Below are 18,540 nucleotides of genomic sequence, written 5' to 3' on the forward strand. Positions count from 1 at the left end.
TTTACCAAATACTGTCATGCAGAATTAATTTAAACACTAATGTAACAAAAAGAGAACTAAAAATCCATTTGTGAGCCTGATAAAGCACAGCAATCATCATTGTACTGCTGTACAAACAGGCTCACTGCACCATTACTGCCTATAAAACATTATTATCCCGCATTCAAGCAATATGAGAGAATATAAATAAAACGCTCAGAAAATATCTCAGTGATTTTCTTCTCATTGTTTTGTAATTGTTTTCAAGTGCCAATGAGAAAAGGCCATTAATTTATCATCAATTAAAGGGAATTATGTAAACACATCTTGTTCAGCAACTTAGCATGGCTCCCTGGGCAACACTAATTTACAGAATGTGAAATATCATGATGAGAAATATATTTTTTGGAATAACGTTTTCACAAAGCGCATACTAATACAAGTTTTCCCCAACAAAACCTAACAATAATCAACAATCAATTTTTTTGCATCGAGGCAATTGGATGACTTTGCTTCTTATATTGCTCTTATTATTCACAACATAACCGAGATTCAGCTTCCATTCTTTGTAGGCAAATAGCATTTAGTGGTTCAGGGGCTTCCATGGTCAGCATGTTCCTCGACTCTTCAGGCATAAGAGAGGAACACAACGTGTGATCGATCATCCCGGGAGGATGGGACACCACTGGGTTCTTCTTAGACTCTGGCCTGCTTCCATGGAAGAGTACAGTGTCCTTTTGATTTGAACGGGTGTGAAAACGGTCTTCGCAGTGCCCCTTGATAATCCATAGCCTTCCAGCAGGAGTTGAATCTTGTTCTCCATTCAGAGGAGAGGAAAAGGGGCACAGCGGTGGGCTGTCCTTGCTGTTCGGCTTCGGGATGTGCTTTAGTGGCCGCCGCCGCTTCGTTTCACTCCACTCATCCAGTCGAGCACAATGAATGTCAGGCTCATGGTCATGAATATGAAGCCCAAAGCTGTGAAACAAGCAGCCTGAAAATACACCAAAGAACAGATGTTAAAAATGGAAACTGTCTAACTTGATCCTTACTTTAACATATATTCTTTATTCCAATTTGGTATAGTTTATTTACATGCATTTGTTTTAAATTTTTTTGTTCTAAATTTCTCATGGCAAAGGATCGTTTTTGCACTGGTCTCTATGGGTTGAAATTATTCTTTGTCCACACCTAACAGTGATGTACGACTGCCAAATGATGCAAATTTATGTCACTGCAGCAAGTTAAGAAATTTCAACCACTAGATGTCAGTAAAATGTAGGTTTTCTGCTTGGCTTCATTAACCTTTAAAGAGTTTGACTTAAAGTATGTGTGAAAAATGGGTTCAGTTTTTACAAATATTTACATTGTGAACATTTTTTAACACACTGAAAAGACCTGAAATCCTGTAACAATCTGAACAGTGTTTGCAGTGTTTCAGAAGAGCCTGCCTCACTGCAGTTTATTTTGGGCCTCAAACAGAACTCAAATCACTTAAGGAAAAAAGCATCCCAGCTCATCCTCTGGAGGTTACAGTGTCTGGGAGAGATGTTGACCCACCTGGACCTTTGGTCGTGAACTCATTGGCTCTTGGTCCTTAGGAACGATGCGGATGTAGAAGAGACCAGGAAGGATGAAGATCAGACTGGGAGCAGTGGTCGCCCCTGGAAACATGGAGGAGTCAAAATACACCATTTTAGGAAGAAACCCAAATGCTATGCCCAGTTTACCTTTTAAAGGGAAAATACAAAGCAAGATAAAACAGTTAAACTGACATTAGTTGTATTAAGTGCAGTTTTGCTGACTATTGTTTTGTGTTACTGTACATTTTTCTCTTGCAGTTCAATTTCAATTCCCCTACTTCAAACTTCTGATGTACATTTGTATGTCATTATTTAAGATGTACAGTAGCATTTACTGCAGTTCTACTTATGTATTTAGAATGCAGATTTCCTACCAATAATGCCAAAGATGTCTCGAATGTTGGGAACGAGGATGACGAGTAGATTGACGGCGAAGAGCAGACACACAGCAATGGCGATGTGACGGATCCAGTGGAAGGGCTTCTCTGGGAACAGGAGCTGGAGAAGTGCACGTCGAATCTGAAGGGAACACAGCATGAGGGATATGCTGACACGAATGGAATATGAGGTCAATTAAAGGCGAAAACAGGGTAATGTAATGCATCAGCTATTAAAGCAAGTTCATTTCTTTGCTGTTTCACATATGCAAGGGAAGATAGTAGAGCCTCTTTAAAGAACTAATATGGGCTATGCTTCATGACCTGCTTGTCCAAAACGGATTGATACTTTCATGCTTTTGTGTTAACTCTAACAGTTTGTTAAAAGACTGAGATAGAACAAGGTGGTCTTACCAACTTCAGTGAATTTTCAGTTTGAGGTGTACTGTTCCTTTATCGGTACCCAATGTAGTTTGTGTTCATTGGTGGCGCTATAGTGCCCAAAAAATGTCCTCTTTTATGGTTGCATAATATACCTCCAGCATCTTATGAGCATATGTTGATTTAAATAATGCAACTTTTAATAAAAGTTGCATTATTTAAATCAAAAACTTAAAAAAAACTTAAAATCAAAAACTTAAAAGCTTTGCAATTGTCTTTTGAGATAGGAAATGCATTTAACATTTAGCATTTAGTGCGTTTACAGGGAAAACTACACTGGGTACCTTTATGTTGATTAGTAAAAGATTGGTATTGTAGTCCAAAAGTGTGTTCTTACAGGAAACAGGACCACTGGTACAGTCAGGGTGACGGCCACCAGCACAGCCAGACGAACACACAGGATCAGAGTGTCCAGAGGGTCCACCTTACTGTAGGTGTGGAGGAGCTCTGCCTCAGTGTTCTCTGCACACACACACACACACACACACACACACACACATACACACACACATTTGTTTTATCACACTTGTGAGGAGTTTCCTTAAATGCATTCATTCCCTAACCATTAAACTTCCTCCCAACATGCTGAACTTTAACCATTTCCATAACTTAAAATGAATCATAATTCCAATCTCATCCCTAGAATCTTTATAGTTAACTCTTACCCTAATCCAAATTTAACCCCGACTCTAATAACAATCCTAAATTAAAACCCTAGTCCTAGCGTGGCCTGTTACAAAAGTGAGGACCAGCAAAATTACTTCAGTTGTCTAAAATGTTGCCACTGCAAAGATCCACTACTCAAACCTGTTCTTGTAATAATAGAAGGAAAGAACACAAATGAGAGCGAGTACATAACCAAACACACAGAGGTACACAAGCCATGCACACTAATTTTCACTGTAAACTGAACGGGTGCTGATTGAGGTGGGCAATGTTACCGTAGAAGGTGAAATAACCAAAGATGGCTGTGAGGAGGTACATGACGAACATGCCGAGGATGGAGAGGTTGCCAATGTTCTGCATTCTCCTTTTGGTTGGGCTTTAGGAGGGAAAAAACAGCAGAATATACACAACATTGAGAGAGAGGAATGGTTATTGCTATGCTTGTTTATCAAAAGACAAAGGACACATCAAACTATTTCATCTTTACTCTTTTTGTCAAGGATGAGAGATTGTGTTTTAACTAATGGAAAACCTGAGAAAATATACTGTTGTAGGCCAGAGGTGTGTAACATGTTAAATTTTTTTATACCTGATCTGTTAGTCATTCATACATTCTGCCAACTGGCATTCATCTGGATAAGACTGACCTAAACAGGACTTTATATTCATGCTTTAGTAACTTAAAATCCTTATTTCATGGGGTGTTGTCATGATTTGGTGCATCACTTGTGGACTTATAACAAAATTAAAGGTTATACTACATTTATTAAATACATTCCTGTTTGCAACCAAAGTAGGACTTTTACAAAAAGAACCATTCAGATGAAGGGTCAGTTGAGTCTTTTTGCTTTTCAGTTAAATTTTGCACTCCAATCATCTCAGACTATAAATTGAAGACTACATGGGTTGCATGGATTTTTTATTGAATATTCACAGTAAAATAATAATGTGACTGCAAAGATACACTATTGAATAAATTCTTAATAAACTTGCATGATTTGTTTTCACCTGAAATTTTCATTGATGCTGTTATGTGGTGAGGTAATGCATGAATTTCAAAGAGAAAGAACTCTTCTCTTCATCTTACTTGCGCAATTCAGTGTAGATGGGAAGCACTTCCGGGTGACACACAAAAGCAAATGCCAAGATGGGGATGGTGTATGCCGTCTGCAAAGCACGCAAAATGATAACTAAACATGGTTGGCATGCACGTGGGGTCAAGTCATGCTGCAGGAAACACATGACGTCCTCAATTCACATGGCCACCCAGTCGGTCATGTGATCAGAACAGGGTGCCCCAGGAAATATGAGCCAACCACAAATAGCCTCGGACCATATGTGGTCAGAACTCTTCTGTGCTTAAACCGGGGATGATGATGAATGAATCATTCAAGTTTGAATGGTATTTTTTTGTAGCAATGCCTTACCTCTTGGTTTATGGTGAAGAATTTGGCCGTGCATGTGTCCTCTGGGATGGTGCTGTTAACAGAGAAGTTGCCAAATGCCTCCAGGGGGCAAGCGATGTTGAATCTTTTGTAGATGACCTTTACGTAGAGGGAGGTAAAGGAAATGGAAAAATAGGTGTTAGAAGTATCACAACATACATCAGCTAACAGGTGAAACTCACCTCCAGCTAACTTAAAGGACCAGTTCACCATGAAATAAAATTTTAAAAATACAACTGTGTACATGCTCACATGTCAGTTGAGTTGCTAATGACAGAATTTCAATAGCCCCTGTCACATGTTGGAGAAAGGGTATTTTGCCCAAAATGGACTTGCAACGTAAATCGAAGTTAAATCAAAGTGATTGTTGTCCAATCAAAACAAAATTCGAGTACATATGAGTGTGAGTCAAGACTAATCTGGGCTTACTATAGCCTGAAGCCCAGGGCCAAGGGCTAAGAAATGCAAATGTAAAAAGTGCAATTTGGAGTGATCTGCTCCTTGTCTGCAACATTGTGTTCATTTTTGACTAATAATGCAACAGGCATGGCTAGAGCTCACTGATATACCCCAGGGTTATTGAAATGAAATATACAAATATATTATTCATTTTGTATCTAAACCTACATACATACGGTATGGCAATGTATAAGTTACTATGTTCCATAACTTCCATATCTTGGTGTTTTTTTCTCTCTCTAGCATCATACAGACGCAGTGTCACTGACTCACCGAGGAGAGGAAGAAGACCATACAGGTGAGGGAGAAGCCGCTGGTGTAGCCAAGATACCCTGCAATAAGCAAGCCAGATATCCTCAGACACAACACCAAGCAGCGGACAAATATATTTAAGAGAGCTGTGAAGGTATTATTGCAGCTATTTTCACCCCGGACTTTGTTTTCATAGTTTTCGCCATCAGTAGACTCAGATGAAAGGACTGATGTGCGTACTGATTCACGGTTGAGCTGCTTTGAGCTATGTACTTCTCTGTTTGCAGGAAGCGCAGCTCTCCAACACAGTCCAAAGGGAATCTCAGTCAAAACCGAGAAGTCATAAAAGAATGCCTTTTTAACACAAAAACGCTCACTCTGCAGCGAGGCCTGCTGATTTTCCAATCATCCACGGCCGGAAACTTGAGTGTATTGTGGTATCAGGTTTGTTATTTTAACTAGCATTGTGAGGGAATAGAGAACTTAAGTAGTCTAATGTCAAATTCATGAAAGAGTGGATTTCCCGTAAATACTAATTGGCTATTCTGACTCACTAAAGCTGTTCACATCAACATCTTAGTGGCAATAACAAGGGATTTTGAGGGCTTCACACTATCCCCCACTTGAGAGGCCCGAATTGTGGAAGTGTCTCAACACAAGCAGCAAAGAATCCACTGATATTTACAGCCAAATGTCAAAATGATCTGTTATTTTCACTCTTATGCAATCAACCCTCCTTACTAAAAGTAAGCATTAAATGCTGTCTTTTGGTTGTGGTGGACTTGGAGTTTCATAAATACAAATAATTTTGGATGTGAGTGTTTACAGCGTTAACCATGAATTCTTTTTCCTGCTGATACAACAAAATTCCATTTATTCTGATATATTCTGAATGCAGAGGAAGACCAGCAGCGAGGAGTGTGAACATGATGTCGAATATGATCAGCTGTTGCTCTGTTTTTGCTGATTGTTGCTTGGAGCTTGGGGAGATTTTGGCCTGTTGGTGGCACTGTGGTACGCCAGTTTGTTATGCAGATGCTGGGCAGCAGTGTAAAAACACCATTTCCCAACGGTTCATCAAATCTGACCCAGCGGTTATTGGTGAGTGACATACCCAGGTGTTTCATAAGCGCCAGGGGCAGGATGATGCAGACACTGACGATGATAATGAGGTAGTTTCCGTTCATGAACCAATCCCTAGGGGCAAAAAAACAAACAAAAATCAGACACTGAACATGCACATACTTTACTTTTTGAAAAAATGGTTGGAAGCATTGTTTTTCAAAGTTGTGGGTGTGAATCCAGGGCCTAGTGGTGGACTCTGGAAAAAAACAACTACAAACTAAATAATTATAGAGAAGCCAGCATTCACATTCAACTTTTTGGTTTTATCATGTTGACACAAATCCTGGAACATCAAGTCCAAAGCAGTGGTTCCATCAAAATATGTATTTGAATGTGTTTGTTAAATTAGTTTTGCCATTTCCATCTGATGGGTAGAGAGTCAAAACTGCACTGTTTGTTGAAGAATTCCTCTTTGATTCACATTCAGATGGTTCTTGGCTCTGAGAGCACTGAACCAGGGGGAAACAGGTGCAATAGGTGGTAAAATAATATTATGACTCAATTTAGGAAATAACTGCATCTTACAATTGAGCACATTTGATTGTAGACTGATCTCCAGGTGGCTACAATACTCACTCAGAGGTTGATGTCTGGCCAAGAAAGGCTTGGATGACCAGTGGTAACTCGTATTTCACAATGAAGAGGTAACTGGACATGGCTGGGGAAGAGGAAAAGATAAATGGCTTGAGCAAACACGGTTTGTTTGTAAGAGAGGAACGCTGAGCTTCAGAATTAAGAGCAACTTAAACAGAGCTCTGATGTTTTGTACTCATTACTTAAGATGTAATGACATGTACACAGTCAGTATTAAATGGAGCTTGAATTTTTGTGAGAGCCCTTTTGGTGCATTGTCCCGTTTTGCCTTTTTTCCTGCAAAGCATTGCAATGCAATGACTTTTAAAATTCTCCAACTTATAAACATGACCGCTGAAGTGAGCCTGAATCCCAGCCAAATATACAGATTTTAGCTTGGTAAAAAGAAAAGAAAAGAAAAGAAAAGAAATAAGTAGTACTTTTACTGCTCCATGTCACAGAATGACTAAAATGTTTCTGTGAGAGTGTAATAGGATTGCTGATACCAATACCAACGATTTCACTGCACTGCACTATTTTAATACCATTTTTTAAATTACTTAGTGGGAGGAGCACTTGGTTGTCAAAATAAGTTCAAGTAAACAAGTGTTTGATTCACCAAACCAGGAGTCATTCATCATGTCACACAAAGTTTAATTATAGACATGGTGTAACATAAATGTTTGCTTCTCTGCACTAATATTCACGTAGAGGAAAATTTGTGGATCCCACTTGACCTGCTGGTGTTTTTCTCCATTTACACTTCCTTCGACATCAGCTGACAAAGAAGGCAAGTCTGTGTAGTCAAATAGAAAAAGTGATCCGAATGGTCTACAGTGTTCTGCATTTCATGTACATGTGGCAAACCAGTTTCAGTGTCATCTAAGTTATAGTTTTAAGGTAGTTTCAGAACAGAATGCAGACTTACTTCAAGCTCCTCATTGTCTTGGTGTGTGGATCTCACCACCCTCAACTCCTCACACAATCAAATCAAAGGAGTTATTCAGTTGTAGTGCAGCCACCTCTTTGTTGCCTTTTATTTAGGATATTAGGATATTAGGATATTAGGATATTAGGATATTAGAATTTCCATTCTGCTCTAATCTCTGGAAGAACTTTTTCTGGGGTTGGGGTTTACGGTGGGATCCATATGCCAAGACAATGATGAGAGTGAAGTAAGGGGTTCATTCTGTTCTGAAAGTACATTGAAGCTGTATCTTTGATAACACTGAAATTATTGTTGTCTGTCCCTGAAATGCAGAAGACCGCCAAGTTTCTGCTTTGTGTGTTTCGCTGGTCCCTAGCTGTTCAAGACTATCCCTCAGTCTGGATGAAACCATAAACCTCTGCCCGTCACTGTAGTATGGACATAAAAGTGAAATATGTGCTATTTTAGCCAATAATCAGCTAGAAAGGAATGCATTTTAAGTGCTATAGCAGGAGTACTACAACCCTAGAATGTCTCTGAGCACCAATAACAAGCAAGACACCACCTTCAGACTACAGGGTCTTACCACCAATGTTATGTAGAGTTATAATGACAGCCGCCAGGATCTTTCCTGGATGTCCAAAGGCACGCAGCCCCAGCTGTTCATAGGCACGGATACCTGAACACACCAATAACACAGAACAGTTTCAGTGAACTGGCACTGGGCATTCATCATCAATACAAGAGGAAAAGCTATCTGTGATGTGAACCCATATCATATCCATGTTGCGCATTATCGTTGTTTTTTTGTCCATTTCACATTAATGTGGAAACCTAAACTGTTTGGTATAAGGCATGGTGTGTATTACTTGTTGCAGACGCCTTACCCACAATTCCAGCACTGCGCAGCAATAAGTGAATAGAGTAACTGGACAGGCAGGCGATACACGTCAGCAGGATCCTATGGGAGACAGGACAGTTTGGACACTTTTGGCACATCAGTGCAATAAATGCCTTTATTTGAATCTGTTCTTTTGCAGTTATACTGTATGTATCATCGCAGAGCACCTTCTTAGAGGAATACCCTATTCCAACTCACCCAGACTGAGACAAAATACCATTCGACACTATTTTCACTTCTGTACGTCCAGTGGCTCAGTTCCTATGGGTAGCATTTCATAATAGCTTAGCATAAAGACTTGAGGTCTATAGGAGTCGTTAGCCTTGTCTCAGTCTGGGTGAGTCAGGAAAAGAGGATTTTCCCCCAAATGTTGGAGTATTTCTTTAAGGGAGAAAATCACAATCACTTGGCAATATCTGAACTCTTGACAATTGAAAATGCAAATGTGGAATAAAAGCACAAAAAAAAAAAAAAAAAAATCATACTGTACATCAAAGTTATTTTCTATTTCTCATATTTTTTCCCTCCTTTGATGTCAGTTATAATTTTTCACAGCTTTTCAAGGAGAATTCAAAGTCAGCTTAACATCATGTTCTGTACTTATGTCTTTAATACTGACATTTCTTTTTAAGGTAAATATAGGTGATTGCAGGACCTGAATCCACTTCAGCACTTGCCTGCTCAAGTGTCTTTGAGCAAGACCCTGAATCCTACCCAGCTTGCCCTGTGCTGTCCTGCAGCTGAATGTGACCCTGACTCTCTGGGGCCCTTTCCTTGAATAGAAAGGATTCATATTGTGCATCCGACATGTGCAATCATTCATACACGTGCTTATCAAGATGCATTAAGGTACAAGCCACCGGCATGTAATTTAATTATAACTTACGACCGGACCAGCGCACCGACCATACCTTAAATAGATGAGGCCATAATGGGCGCTACAGTATATTTACTTCTTCAAAACTTATTTGGGATGAATTGCAGGTGCTAAGACTCACACAAGTGGGGTAATACAGAATGCCACCAGTCAACTTAGACATCTCCTAAAAATGGCATCAGATTGATCTATTTTTCTTCTTCAGAGTGATTTTTTTTTTTTTTTAAAGTAAGTTGATCTCAAATAAGTAAGTAAATCTTTATTCATAGCACCTTTTAAACCAGGGTGACATAGTGCTTCACGATGAAAGGAAAAACAGAAATATGAAAGAAGCTTCATGGAATTTAAGAGGGAATAAAGTCAGACCAATATGAAAATAAAATAATTAACAACATGACTAGACAATAAAATTCAAACAGAAAAAAGAGAGCTGTGCACCATGTTGACAAAGTTAACAAGTGCACGTGGATTTCAACGGACTAAAATGACCTGTGATATTTTGACCAAAAAAGGAGCAAAAAGGAGCAAATATTGCCAAGTTTTCCTCGTCAAATGTTGTGTAATATTTAACTTGATGGCAGTGAATGTACTCACTTGTCTACTGTCCTTTCCATGAATCGTTGAGGTACAGGACACGTGTGTGTGTGAGTGTGTGTCTGTATGTATGGGGGGGGTGTGTTTGTGGGTGTGTGTGGGTGGGTATCTGCCTATTTTCCTCTGTCTGCATCATATGTTTGCTTGGCGGACTGTACACGTGTGTGTGTGTGCTAGCTCGCTGATACTCACAGGAAAAGGACGATGCCGGTGTTTGACATGGCGTATGACAGACCCAGAATGCCACTGCCCATGATCGCATTGCTCAAGTTAAAGACGGACATCCCAAATGAGGTTTTACCCTCAAACTGCCAAGGACACAAAATCGGAAGATCATTTTTTAAGATATGCTCATTCCAAATTCACTTTTTTGAGATGAAATTTGAAAACCACACATGCTTCATTTACAGTGACTGAAATGATTTGTTCTGAGTGTACAGTGCTCTTTACAGTCATACATGCTTTATTGATTGCCAGCTACATTTTTTAAATTGAAAATGCTGTATAAAATGTTTTTTTTTTTTTTTTTTTTTTTTTGTCATTTGATCATAAAATATCCAACAGAAAATTAATCAGCACCTCTCAACATGGGATGAGATTTGAATCGCTTATGTTTTTGGAAGAGGAATAAATTGATTGCAGGCAGCTGCTGCTGTGAGTTCAGTAGTTTAGAAAGGGCGGCCTGTAGTTTGGGGCGTGAAGCTGAGTGTGTACTACTAGATGTCACTGTCAAACACATGGACTTGTTCTCTGTGGTTTTGTAGCGAGCACTGACCAAGGGAGATAAAATTGCCTGGCATAAACTGATAATGCTTGCAGCATTAGTGGGTAGACAGTCATTTTTAGTGTGACAATTCACAAAACACCATTGAATTTGGAAATTATTCTAGATTTCTATTAGATAGCAACACCCAAAAGATTCCTCTCAGATGGGCCCACATTCTCAGACACTTGCTCACCTGCAGCACATATGGCTGCTATTTATTGAACGTTTGACATTTTAAACTTTGGACCATTTCCATCGCACCACAATCAGGAGGACTCCACTCTGCAGTATGGGTGTTTTCGGACATCTGTGCATTTTTGTTCATAGGAATGTAATTTTAATCAGAGGAAAGGAAGAAAGAAAGGTATAAAGAACAAATATAAAATCAATGGGCTGCTTGGCTTGTAGGACCTAGCCACCTCCCAAGAAAGCCAAGAGGGACCAGCAGCAGAGCTGACCGCCCCATTAAAAAGTAAAATAATAATGTCTGTAATATGTACTGGCATGTTGTCTTCAGAGCGGACCATCTGCTGGTTTTCATTATGTAACTGATTCTCGGTCCCTGTGCAATACAATAATTCTTGGTCCATGATGCTAAATTGGGCCGTAAGGATATAGCTTTAAAAGGGCTCAAGCCTGACCAGACCAAAGCTCCAAAAAACTGACAGAATTCTTATGATGAATTACCAATAAAACTATCTTTCAACACTATGCTTGCATGTAGTTGACCCAGTTCCTGGCAATTACTGCGGGACCTGATTCCATTACATGCAGTTAGGTTTATGTATAAATGCCAAAGTCAGCTTCACATACTCACATCTGTGAACTGTGGTGTCTTTGTCCCATTGCTCTTCTGTGGTAGGAACTTTTCTCCCTCTGGTTTGACTCTGCAATATCCATCAAAAATAAAAAAGTAAACACTGCAGCTCTGCAGTTCGGGAAAATAATTTCACATTGAGTAAATCAAGCCTAAAATAACATTGGCTTCTCTTAAGAGTCATACTTTGTCGTGATATATGATACTGGCTCCATTTCAGCATTTGACAAGAGAAACTATTAGAAATGGCATTAAATTGAAAACACATGAACATACTTCATTTTGCATAAATTCACACAACCACAAAGGAAACTAATAGGAAACGTACCCTCCTTCCAGATGGGCAAAGTCACCGTGGTGGTTACCGTTTGATTGCTTCTGCATTTCCATTCTTATGACAGACAGTGACTGATACCGGTGCTCTTATTTCTTCAGACTGAAAGGAATATTAAAGGAATCTAAGGATATGGAGCGATGGAATCTGAAAAAGAAGAAACAAAAAGGATAAAGGAGCTTTTCAAATGTTTCTCAAAACGTGTTTTCAGGTCAGTTTATACAGTCGGTCATGTGTCTGCATTCCTTGCTCATCTTTAAATACTTGAACTGTTTAGATGTTGCTGGATAATTTGCTCCTGTGACTTTTCACTGAATCATTAGTGCTGTCATGCATTAGTGGTGGGACAAGCAGTTGTTTTGGTCCAGTTTACCTAATCAACACAACGTTTATGGAACCTCAATAACATATACTGCAATTATATTCCAGATATTTGTAGTTCAGTTCTTCCTAGTCAAAAAGAACAGTTCAGATATCCAAAATGGCATTCTTCCTTGGACAAATGACATCACTTTTGCCATTCATGTGTATGGGGTTTCTCATTACAAATATTAACAATTCAGTTGTACATACCCACAATGTGAATTGTGGATTTCTACAACTGTTGAAATCTGCAATTTAATTCTGACTCATCATGATTCCAGTTCAAGATATCTTTAATTCCCTTCAGTTCAAGATATCTACATTCTACTTTTTCAGATATGATTAATTGTTGTGGATATCTTGAGCTGGATTTATGACAGTTCAAGTCAAAATGGGGCCGTAGATATCTGAAACCAGAATTACGATGAGTCATAATTTAATTGAATAGATGTGAAACTGGAATTACGACTAGTCTTGATTCAATTGTAGATATCTGAAACTAGAATTATGATCAGTCATAACTGAACTGTAAATATCTCAAACTGGAATTATGACCAGTCATAATTTAATTGTAGATATCCACAATTCATATGTGGATATGCACAACTGAATTGCTGACCTCTGAAACTGAAAGCCCAACACACATGAATGACTAAAAGTAATATCACTTGGTTTCGGAACAATGTCATTGTGGATATCTGAAATATTCTGTTTTTAATAGTCAAAACTGAATTGCAGCTGAATTGCTGGTGTCTCTAACTGCTGTTTTGACAAGTCAGAAAGATGTTATAGATATCTTGAATGAACATCTGACTGGTAACAATGTAATTATGAATAAACATGTTGTTGAGATCTGAAATGTTAAGTCCGGTTAGTCAAACTCAGCTATCCAATGTTAAAGCGACTTGCCACACACAGTGAGTCTGTTGCCCTCAGTGCTGACCATTAACAGAGAAGATCCCACTATTATGCCAAGTGATAAGAACGGCCCCACTTGCTGTAAACAGGGAGAAGCGGAGACAAGTAAACATTAGCTGAGCATCGGCAAAGCAAACAGGATTATCTGCAGCTTACATAACTTTTTTGATACATCTGAGCAGATGTTTCCATCCAGCAGGCAAGGCTCTACCAACACCACCAAAAGCCCAAGCTGCTTTCCAATCCATCTGGCTCTGCAGTTAACCTTTGAGTCATTTCCTGCTTTATTGAAGTGTGTACAGTATGAAGAGATGAGCCAGGTGACAAGAGAAAGTGAACTACACCAAACAGAGTTGAGGAGCTATCCTCAGCCCCGTGTCACCGGTACAAAGTTCACAGCCATAAGGACGCCCTGACTCGTGCTCGCTTTTTTGGCTTGAGAGTACCAATGGAAATAATCATAAATCAACAAACATCTCAGCAATAACTGGTTGAGGCCGCAGTACAAAATAGATGCTTACAGTGTGACTTTTTCCATCCACTGAATTTTGGTAATAATTTGCATCATCTTACAAAGTTTCTTGATATCCATCGCTCTGTGTTCGCGTCTTACCCTGTACTTTACTCGGTATAAAAAACTGACCACAACACTTTGAAAGCATGAACCGCCTGACCCTCCCGGTAGTCTTAATGCTGTCAGCAGTGTAATATTTTGGAATGTATTTAGGTATGGGTGGGCCAAAATATTTTTCAAACCCCTTGGAAGCCTACGTGGCTGTGCGGCTCAGGGTCTGGAGCAAGGCCAAGGCTCAGCGACTCCCTAACAGTTGCTGGATATCTCATTCTTGTAGGCCTCACTGCTGACGGTGAGCCTGATAACAGCTGAGAGCCACGATCACCCCCTCGCCAACACAAACATGACTGAGCTGTTTCCTCAGACACTGACATTTTGTTCACTCATTGTCACACTATTCATCAATACCATCGTCAGTACACAGAGGCTTTTACATTTTCACACTGCTGTGCACTTCATGACAGTTATACATATATATGTGCTTCCTAACGAGAACTCAAGAGATACTGTATTTTATTTAGAAGTAGCTGCATATGGAGTGATATCTGTCTATCTATATACCTGTATCTATATATTAAATAAAATTAAAGAAAAAGTATTTTAAAAAATCAGGAAAGTTACCCCAAAAAAGCACATTGCTAAAATTTATAAATAACCAGAATTAAAAAAAAAAAGAAAAGAAATTACAAGAGTATTAGTAGAAAAAATGTGAAAATTGAGAAAAAAAAAAAAAAAAAAAAAAAAAACCTTCCCAACATTTGAAACGAACAGAAACAAATTGATTTTGTTCAGAGGGTGAAATCCCAGGTTTTGAGGAGTCGAATACCCAAATGAAATCCCTTCTGGCATTTACTTACAGCACTTTTTAATAGTTTCTATATGCATATCAGAGCTGAGTATTACACTGATTGGCCTAATTGAGGTTTGATAATCAAAGGCCTAAATCTTTAATTAATCTGTGATGTGAAAACTCAGACAGCACTGATTTGATTTTGAGGAAACCTGGAGGGGGGGTGCATACTGATGCTGATGGGCTCGTGGAGCGCCTAGCTGCACTATTTGTGGACAACAACATATTTACTTGTTAACCGTTCAGTACAACAAATTACCATCCACACACACACACACACACACACACACACACACACACACACACACGTGTAAGTACATTATGTCCTATGGAGCCAGGGAGCAAATTTGGACCGCCTGATTGCTCCTTCACAGTCTCAGTGTGTTGTCATCCACCTTAGATAGATGTCTGTGTTGGCTACTGGCTGATTAAAGTTTACCACTGGTCTGTTTGCCACAATGTCATTGGCTTTTCTCTGCACACAGAACAGAGAGCGAGGTTTGGGGATATCGAGAGCGTTTCAGTTCAACAGGCTCACCTTTTTTTTCCCCCCCTATAACCCGACTGTTGCTCAAAACAGTCGGGATGTGACTATTGGCTTCTGCAGTCATGAGTAGGTGTCTCTTTTTTTGTTTGCTCCACCCATCTTCTCTCTTTCTCTCTCTCCCTATTTGCTAAATACAACAGCTGTTTGTATATTTATCTGCTCTGAACGAATCCCCACTGAAAGCGTTAGTCCTTGGATAATCTTTTATAACAGAGCCACGTGAAAAACTAGCTGTACTATTTGTACTTGGCATGTTAGGTGCATGGGTTTTGCCACCTAAGACAATATCCTGCTTTACTTACCAGATAGCAAAAGGTCAAAAAAAAAAAAAAAATGTAGACAGTTGCAGGAGAGTTTATTTTCAGACGAATTTGAAAGTCAATCAATCTTCAGGGACTGGAAACTTACCTGACACTGTTTGGACTGACCTGAGGCAGTTACACCCACCCATCACATTCACCAATCAGCTTGAAGAGCTGACACAAACCTCACCAAAAGCGTCTATTTATGATAGGATCTTTGCTGTTGGGAAGCTTTCAGTGTGGCTTTGGCAATCAAATGTCCAAGCATCAGCTATGACATAATCACAAAACAGGGCTCATGAATATCCTTTCACTTAAAAAAAAAAAAAAATTCTTATGCTGTGTTGGACACGCTGAGTGCTTTTCCAGGCACCGGCTGTAACTTAATATGTCCACTTAGGAAATCCGCTGCCAGAGCAGGATGCCCGGGTGTAAAACACATTGTTTGAATCACAGGATAAGTTTATTTTAACTTTCCAGCCCACAATAGCTCAAAACAGTGAGTAGTCCAACTTGACAACTCAGATTCCAGTGCTGGCTGTCTAATCTGCTCTCAAAACAGACACTGGCACGAGCTCAGAGAGTGAAGGGACCGCGCCGAATACACGCTGAACGAGCCGCTGAGGAGGCTGAGTGAGTTTCTGCAAATTTATGAATGCAGATATAAGCCAAATCTTCAGCTGAGGCAAGTTTCATTCACAAACAAAGTCTGCTTGATTGTGCTGCTGAGAGAAGGAACACACACACACACACACACACGCACACACACACACACACTGTACCAGAAGAAAAAAGTGATCTGAGGGCCCTTTTCCCAGTAACAGCCCATGGCCTTTTTTCCATACATGGGATGTATAGAGTTACAGCTTATGTAATTCTGTTGCATTTTTCATGTGTTTGAGTGAGACATTTTTTAGGATTGTAACACCTCAGCTTTGGATCTACAGCATGCTGAGGATCTAGGATCAGGTTTACCTCAACACAAGCATAACGCACATAAATATTTTACTTTACATTATTTCTGTGTTTTTTTTCCATAGGCTGCACATTGACTTATAATTATGCTGGAACTGAAGGATCCGAGAAAATTGCAGCTCACACACATGAACAATTTAAATCAGTTAATTTTCACCATGACATCAAAAAGTGATCATCCTCATGCTAGTGTTTCAATTTGCTGTAAATGACAGAAACCCCCCTGATTGGAAAAATAAAAGGTCTTCCAGAGTTTTCAGAAATGACCCTCACAATTTGTAGGGAACTGAAATGTACCTCCAAAAGCTGAAACCTGCCTCTGCACTAATAATGACTCTGGTCACTAAAAACTCAGAGCCCAGTTGGATTTTTTTTTTTTTTTTTTTTTTTTTTTTTTTGAGCAGGCTTGGGCAGGCAGCTCAGATGGTGCCTCCAACAAAGCTCTGGTGCTCTTTCCTGGTATTCTACTCTTCCTCCCAAGACCTCCTCCAGTAGGAAACCCACGTGGCAGGATGGGAACCACAACTCAGCCAAGGAAAGGATTCACCTACCTTCCAAAGCAGGCACAGTTGACTTTCTACAGCGGAGGGGAGCTGTGAGGCAAGTCCTTAATGAAAGGTGTTGCTGGCCCAGACTGGTGTTGGAGCTGGCTTGTGTTTGGAGCCAAGCAGAGAGGAGAGAGAGCGTCTAATCAAGCAAAAAGGGAGAGGGACAGGGAGGGGAGCACATGTGGGTGAAGGCAGTAAAGAGGGAGGGCTGCTCAAAGTGATGGTCTCAAGTTTCTCATGATGTCACGTGAAAAGTCACTCCTCTTAGCACTCTCTCTCTCGGAAAAAAAAAAAAAGTATAACAGAGGTTACTATGACTTTCTCAACTTTCTGCTGATGGATTGCGCTGTTGGGAATTCACTGGTGCCATATGGCCCACTTAAACACACAGAGCCTATTGAATTGTTTCCATGTTCAGACAGTCTTCTCAGGCCGTGTCTGCGAGTCACAGTAACAGTGGAAATAAATATGGCAAGGTGATTAACCCAGGGTTGCATAAGAACCTGGCCCCTGTGGTTTGACTTCTACAGTAGCCCCCCATTAGAAACCTACTGGAAAAGTACCACAGCTAGGTAAATATAAAAAAAAAAAAAAAAAAAAAAAAAAAAAAACCCGCACCCTGAGCTGGTTGGAGCAGTGAAAGTGCTGCGGCCGAGCCAAGCTGCTGAAACAACAGATGGTGCGGGACGAGAGCATTCCCATGGCTATTTTGGTGTATGGTTTGTATACAGGGACATTTATGTCAGCAGGCTTTGTCCCATGAATCACATCATTGTGTGTGTATGTGCGCTGTATATTATGTATGTATACATAACATGTCGTAGTTCCTTGTGAATTAAAGCGGAAAAAGTAACCGAAAAGACTAAAGCAAGAAACAAGCTCTGAGAAGTTTGATATAAGGGGCTTAAAGTCGACTGGAGAAATCATTCAGTCATTCCAGAAGTAACTTTAAACTCCTTTTGCACCAAATTACTTCTGCAGACAGTAATGCATTTCTTTAACAGCAGTTATACTGCATTGTTTCAATATTTTTTGGCTGTTAGCATATGACATTAAATCCTCAGTGTACGTACACCAAAATAAATATTCACAATAGAGAAATTATCATTCCTTTTACATTTTTGATTTGCTCAAAAGTTTTACAACAAGCTGCATTTCACATTGTACATGTATGGCAGGAGGCAGTGAGGATATTTCAGTGTCATGTAGGCCTGTTTAGGGCCTATGATTCAGTATGGCTGCTTTTAAACTACAGTTGAACAGAGAGGCTGTTTAGTAGGGGTCCTTGGGTTCGTGTGAGCAGGGGTGCAAGACACCAGACAACACATCGACCTATGTAACTTTATTTG

General features: G+C 39.7%; 1 protein-coding gene across 1 annotated transcript in view; it reads right to left on the reverse strand.

The window, feature by feature from the left end:
• The window catches only part of slc38a5b (solute carrier family 38 member 5b), a 22,240-nt gene continuing 3,700 nt past the window's right edge, over positions 1-18,540 (reverse strand). The window contains exons 2-17 of the mRNA XM_030055861.1: positions 17,195-17,330; positions 12,109-12,261; positions 11,781-11,850; positions 10,390-10,505; positions 8,713-8,786; positions 8,412-8,504; positions 6,901-6,982; positions 6,314-6,396; positions 5,221-5,279; positions 4,471-4,587; positions 4,131-4,210; positions 3,319-3,419; positions 2,715-2,839; positions 1,934-2,078; positions 1,537-1,640; positions 1-970 (exon numbers count right to left, since the gene is read on the reverse strand). Of these exons, the coding sequence (XP_029911721.1) occupies positions 866-970; positions 1,537-1,640; positions 1,934-2,078; positions 2,715-2,839; positions 3,319-3,419; positions 4,131-4,210; positions 4,471-4,587; positions 5,221-5,279; positions 6,314-6,396; positions 6,901-6,982; positions 8,412-8,504; positions 8,713-8,786; positions 10,390-10,505; positions 11,781-11,850; positions 12,109-12,170 (1,416 nt within the window). The 5' untranslated portion in view covers positions 12,171-12,261; positions 17,195-17,330 and the 3' untranslated portion in view covers positions 1-865. The remainder of the gene's footprint in view (positions 971-1,536; positions 1,641-1,933; positions 2,079-2,714; positions 2,840-3,318; positions 3,420-4,130; positions 4,211-4,470; positions 4,588-5,220; positions 5,280-6,313; positions 6,397-6,900; positions 6,983-8,411; positions 8,505-8,712; positions 8,787-10,389; positions 10,506-11,780; positions 11,851-12,108; positions 12,262-17,194; positions 17,331-18,540) is intronic.

Source organism: Myripristis murdjan, chromosome 7, assembly GCF_902150065.1.
Source record: "Myripristis murdjan chromosome 7, fMyrMur1.1, whole genome shotgun sequence".
NCBI classification, from domain to species: domain Eukaryota; kingdom Metazoa; phylum Chordata; class Actinopteri; order Holocentriformes; family Holocentridae; genus Myripristis; species Myripristis murdjan.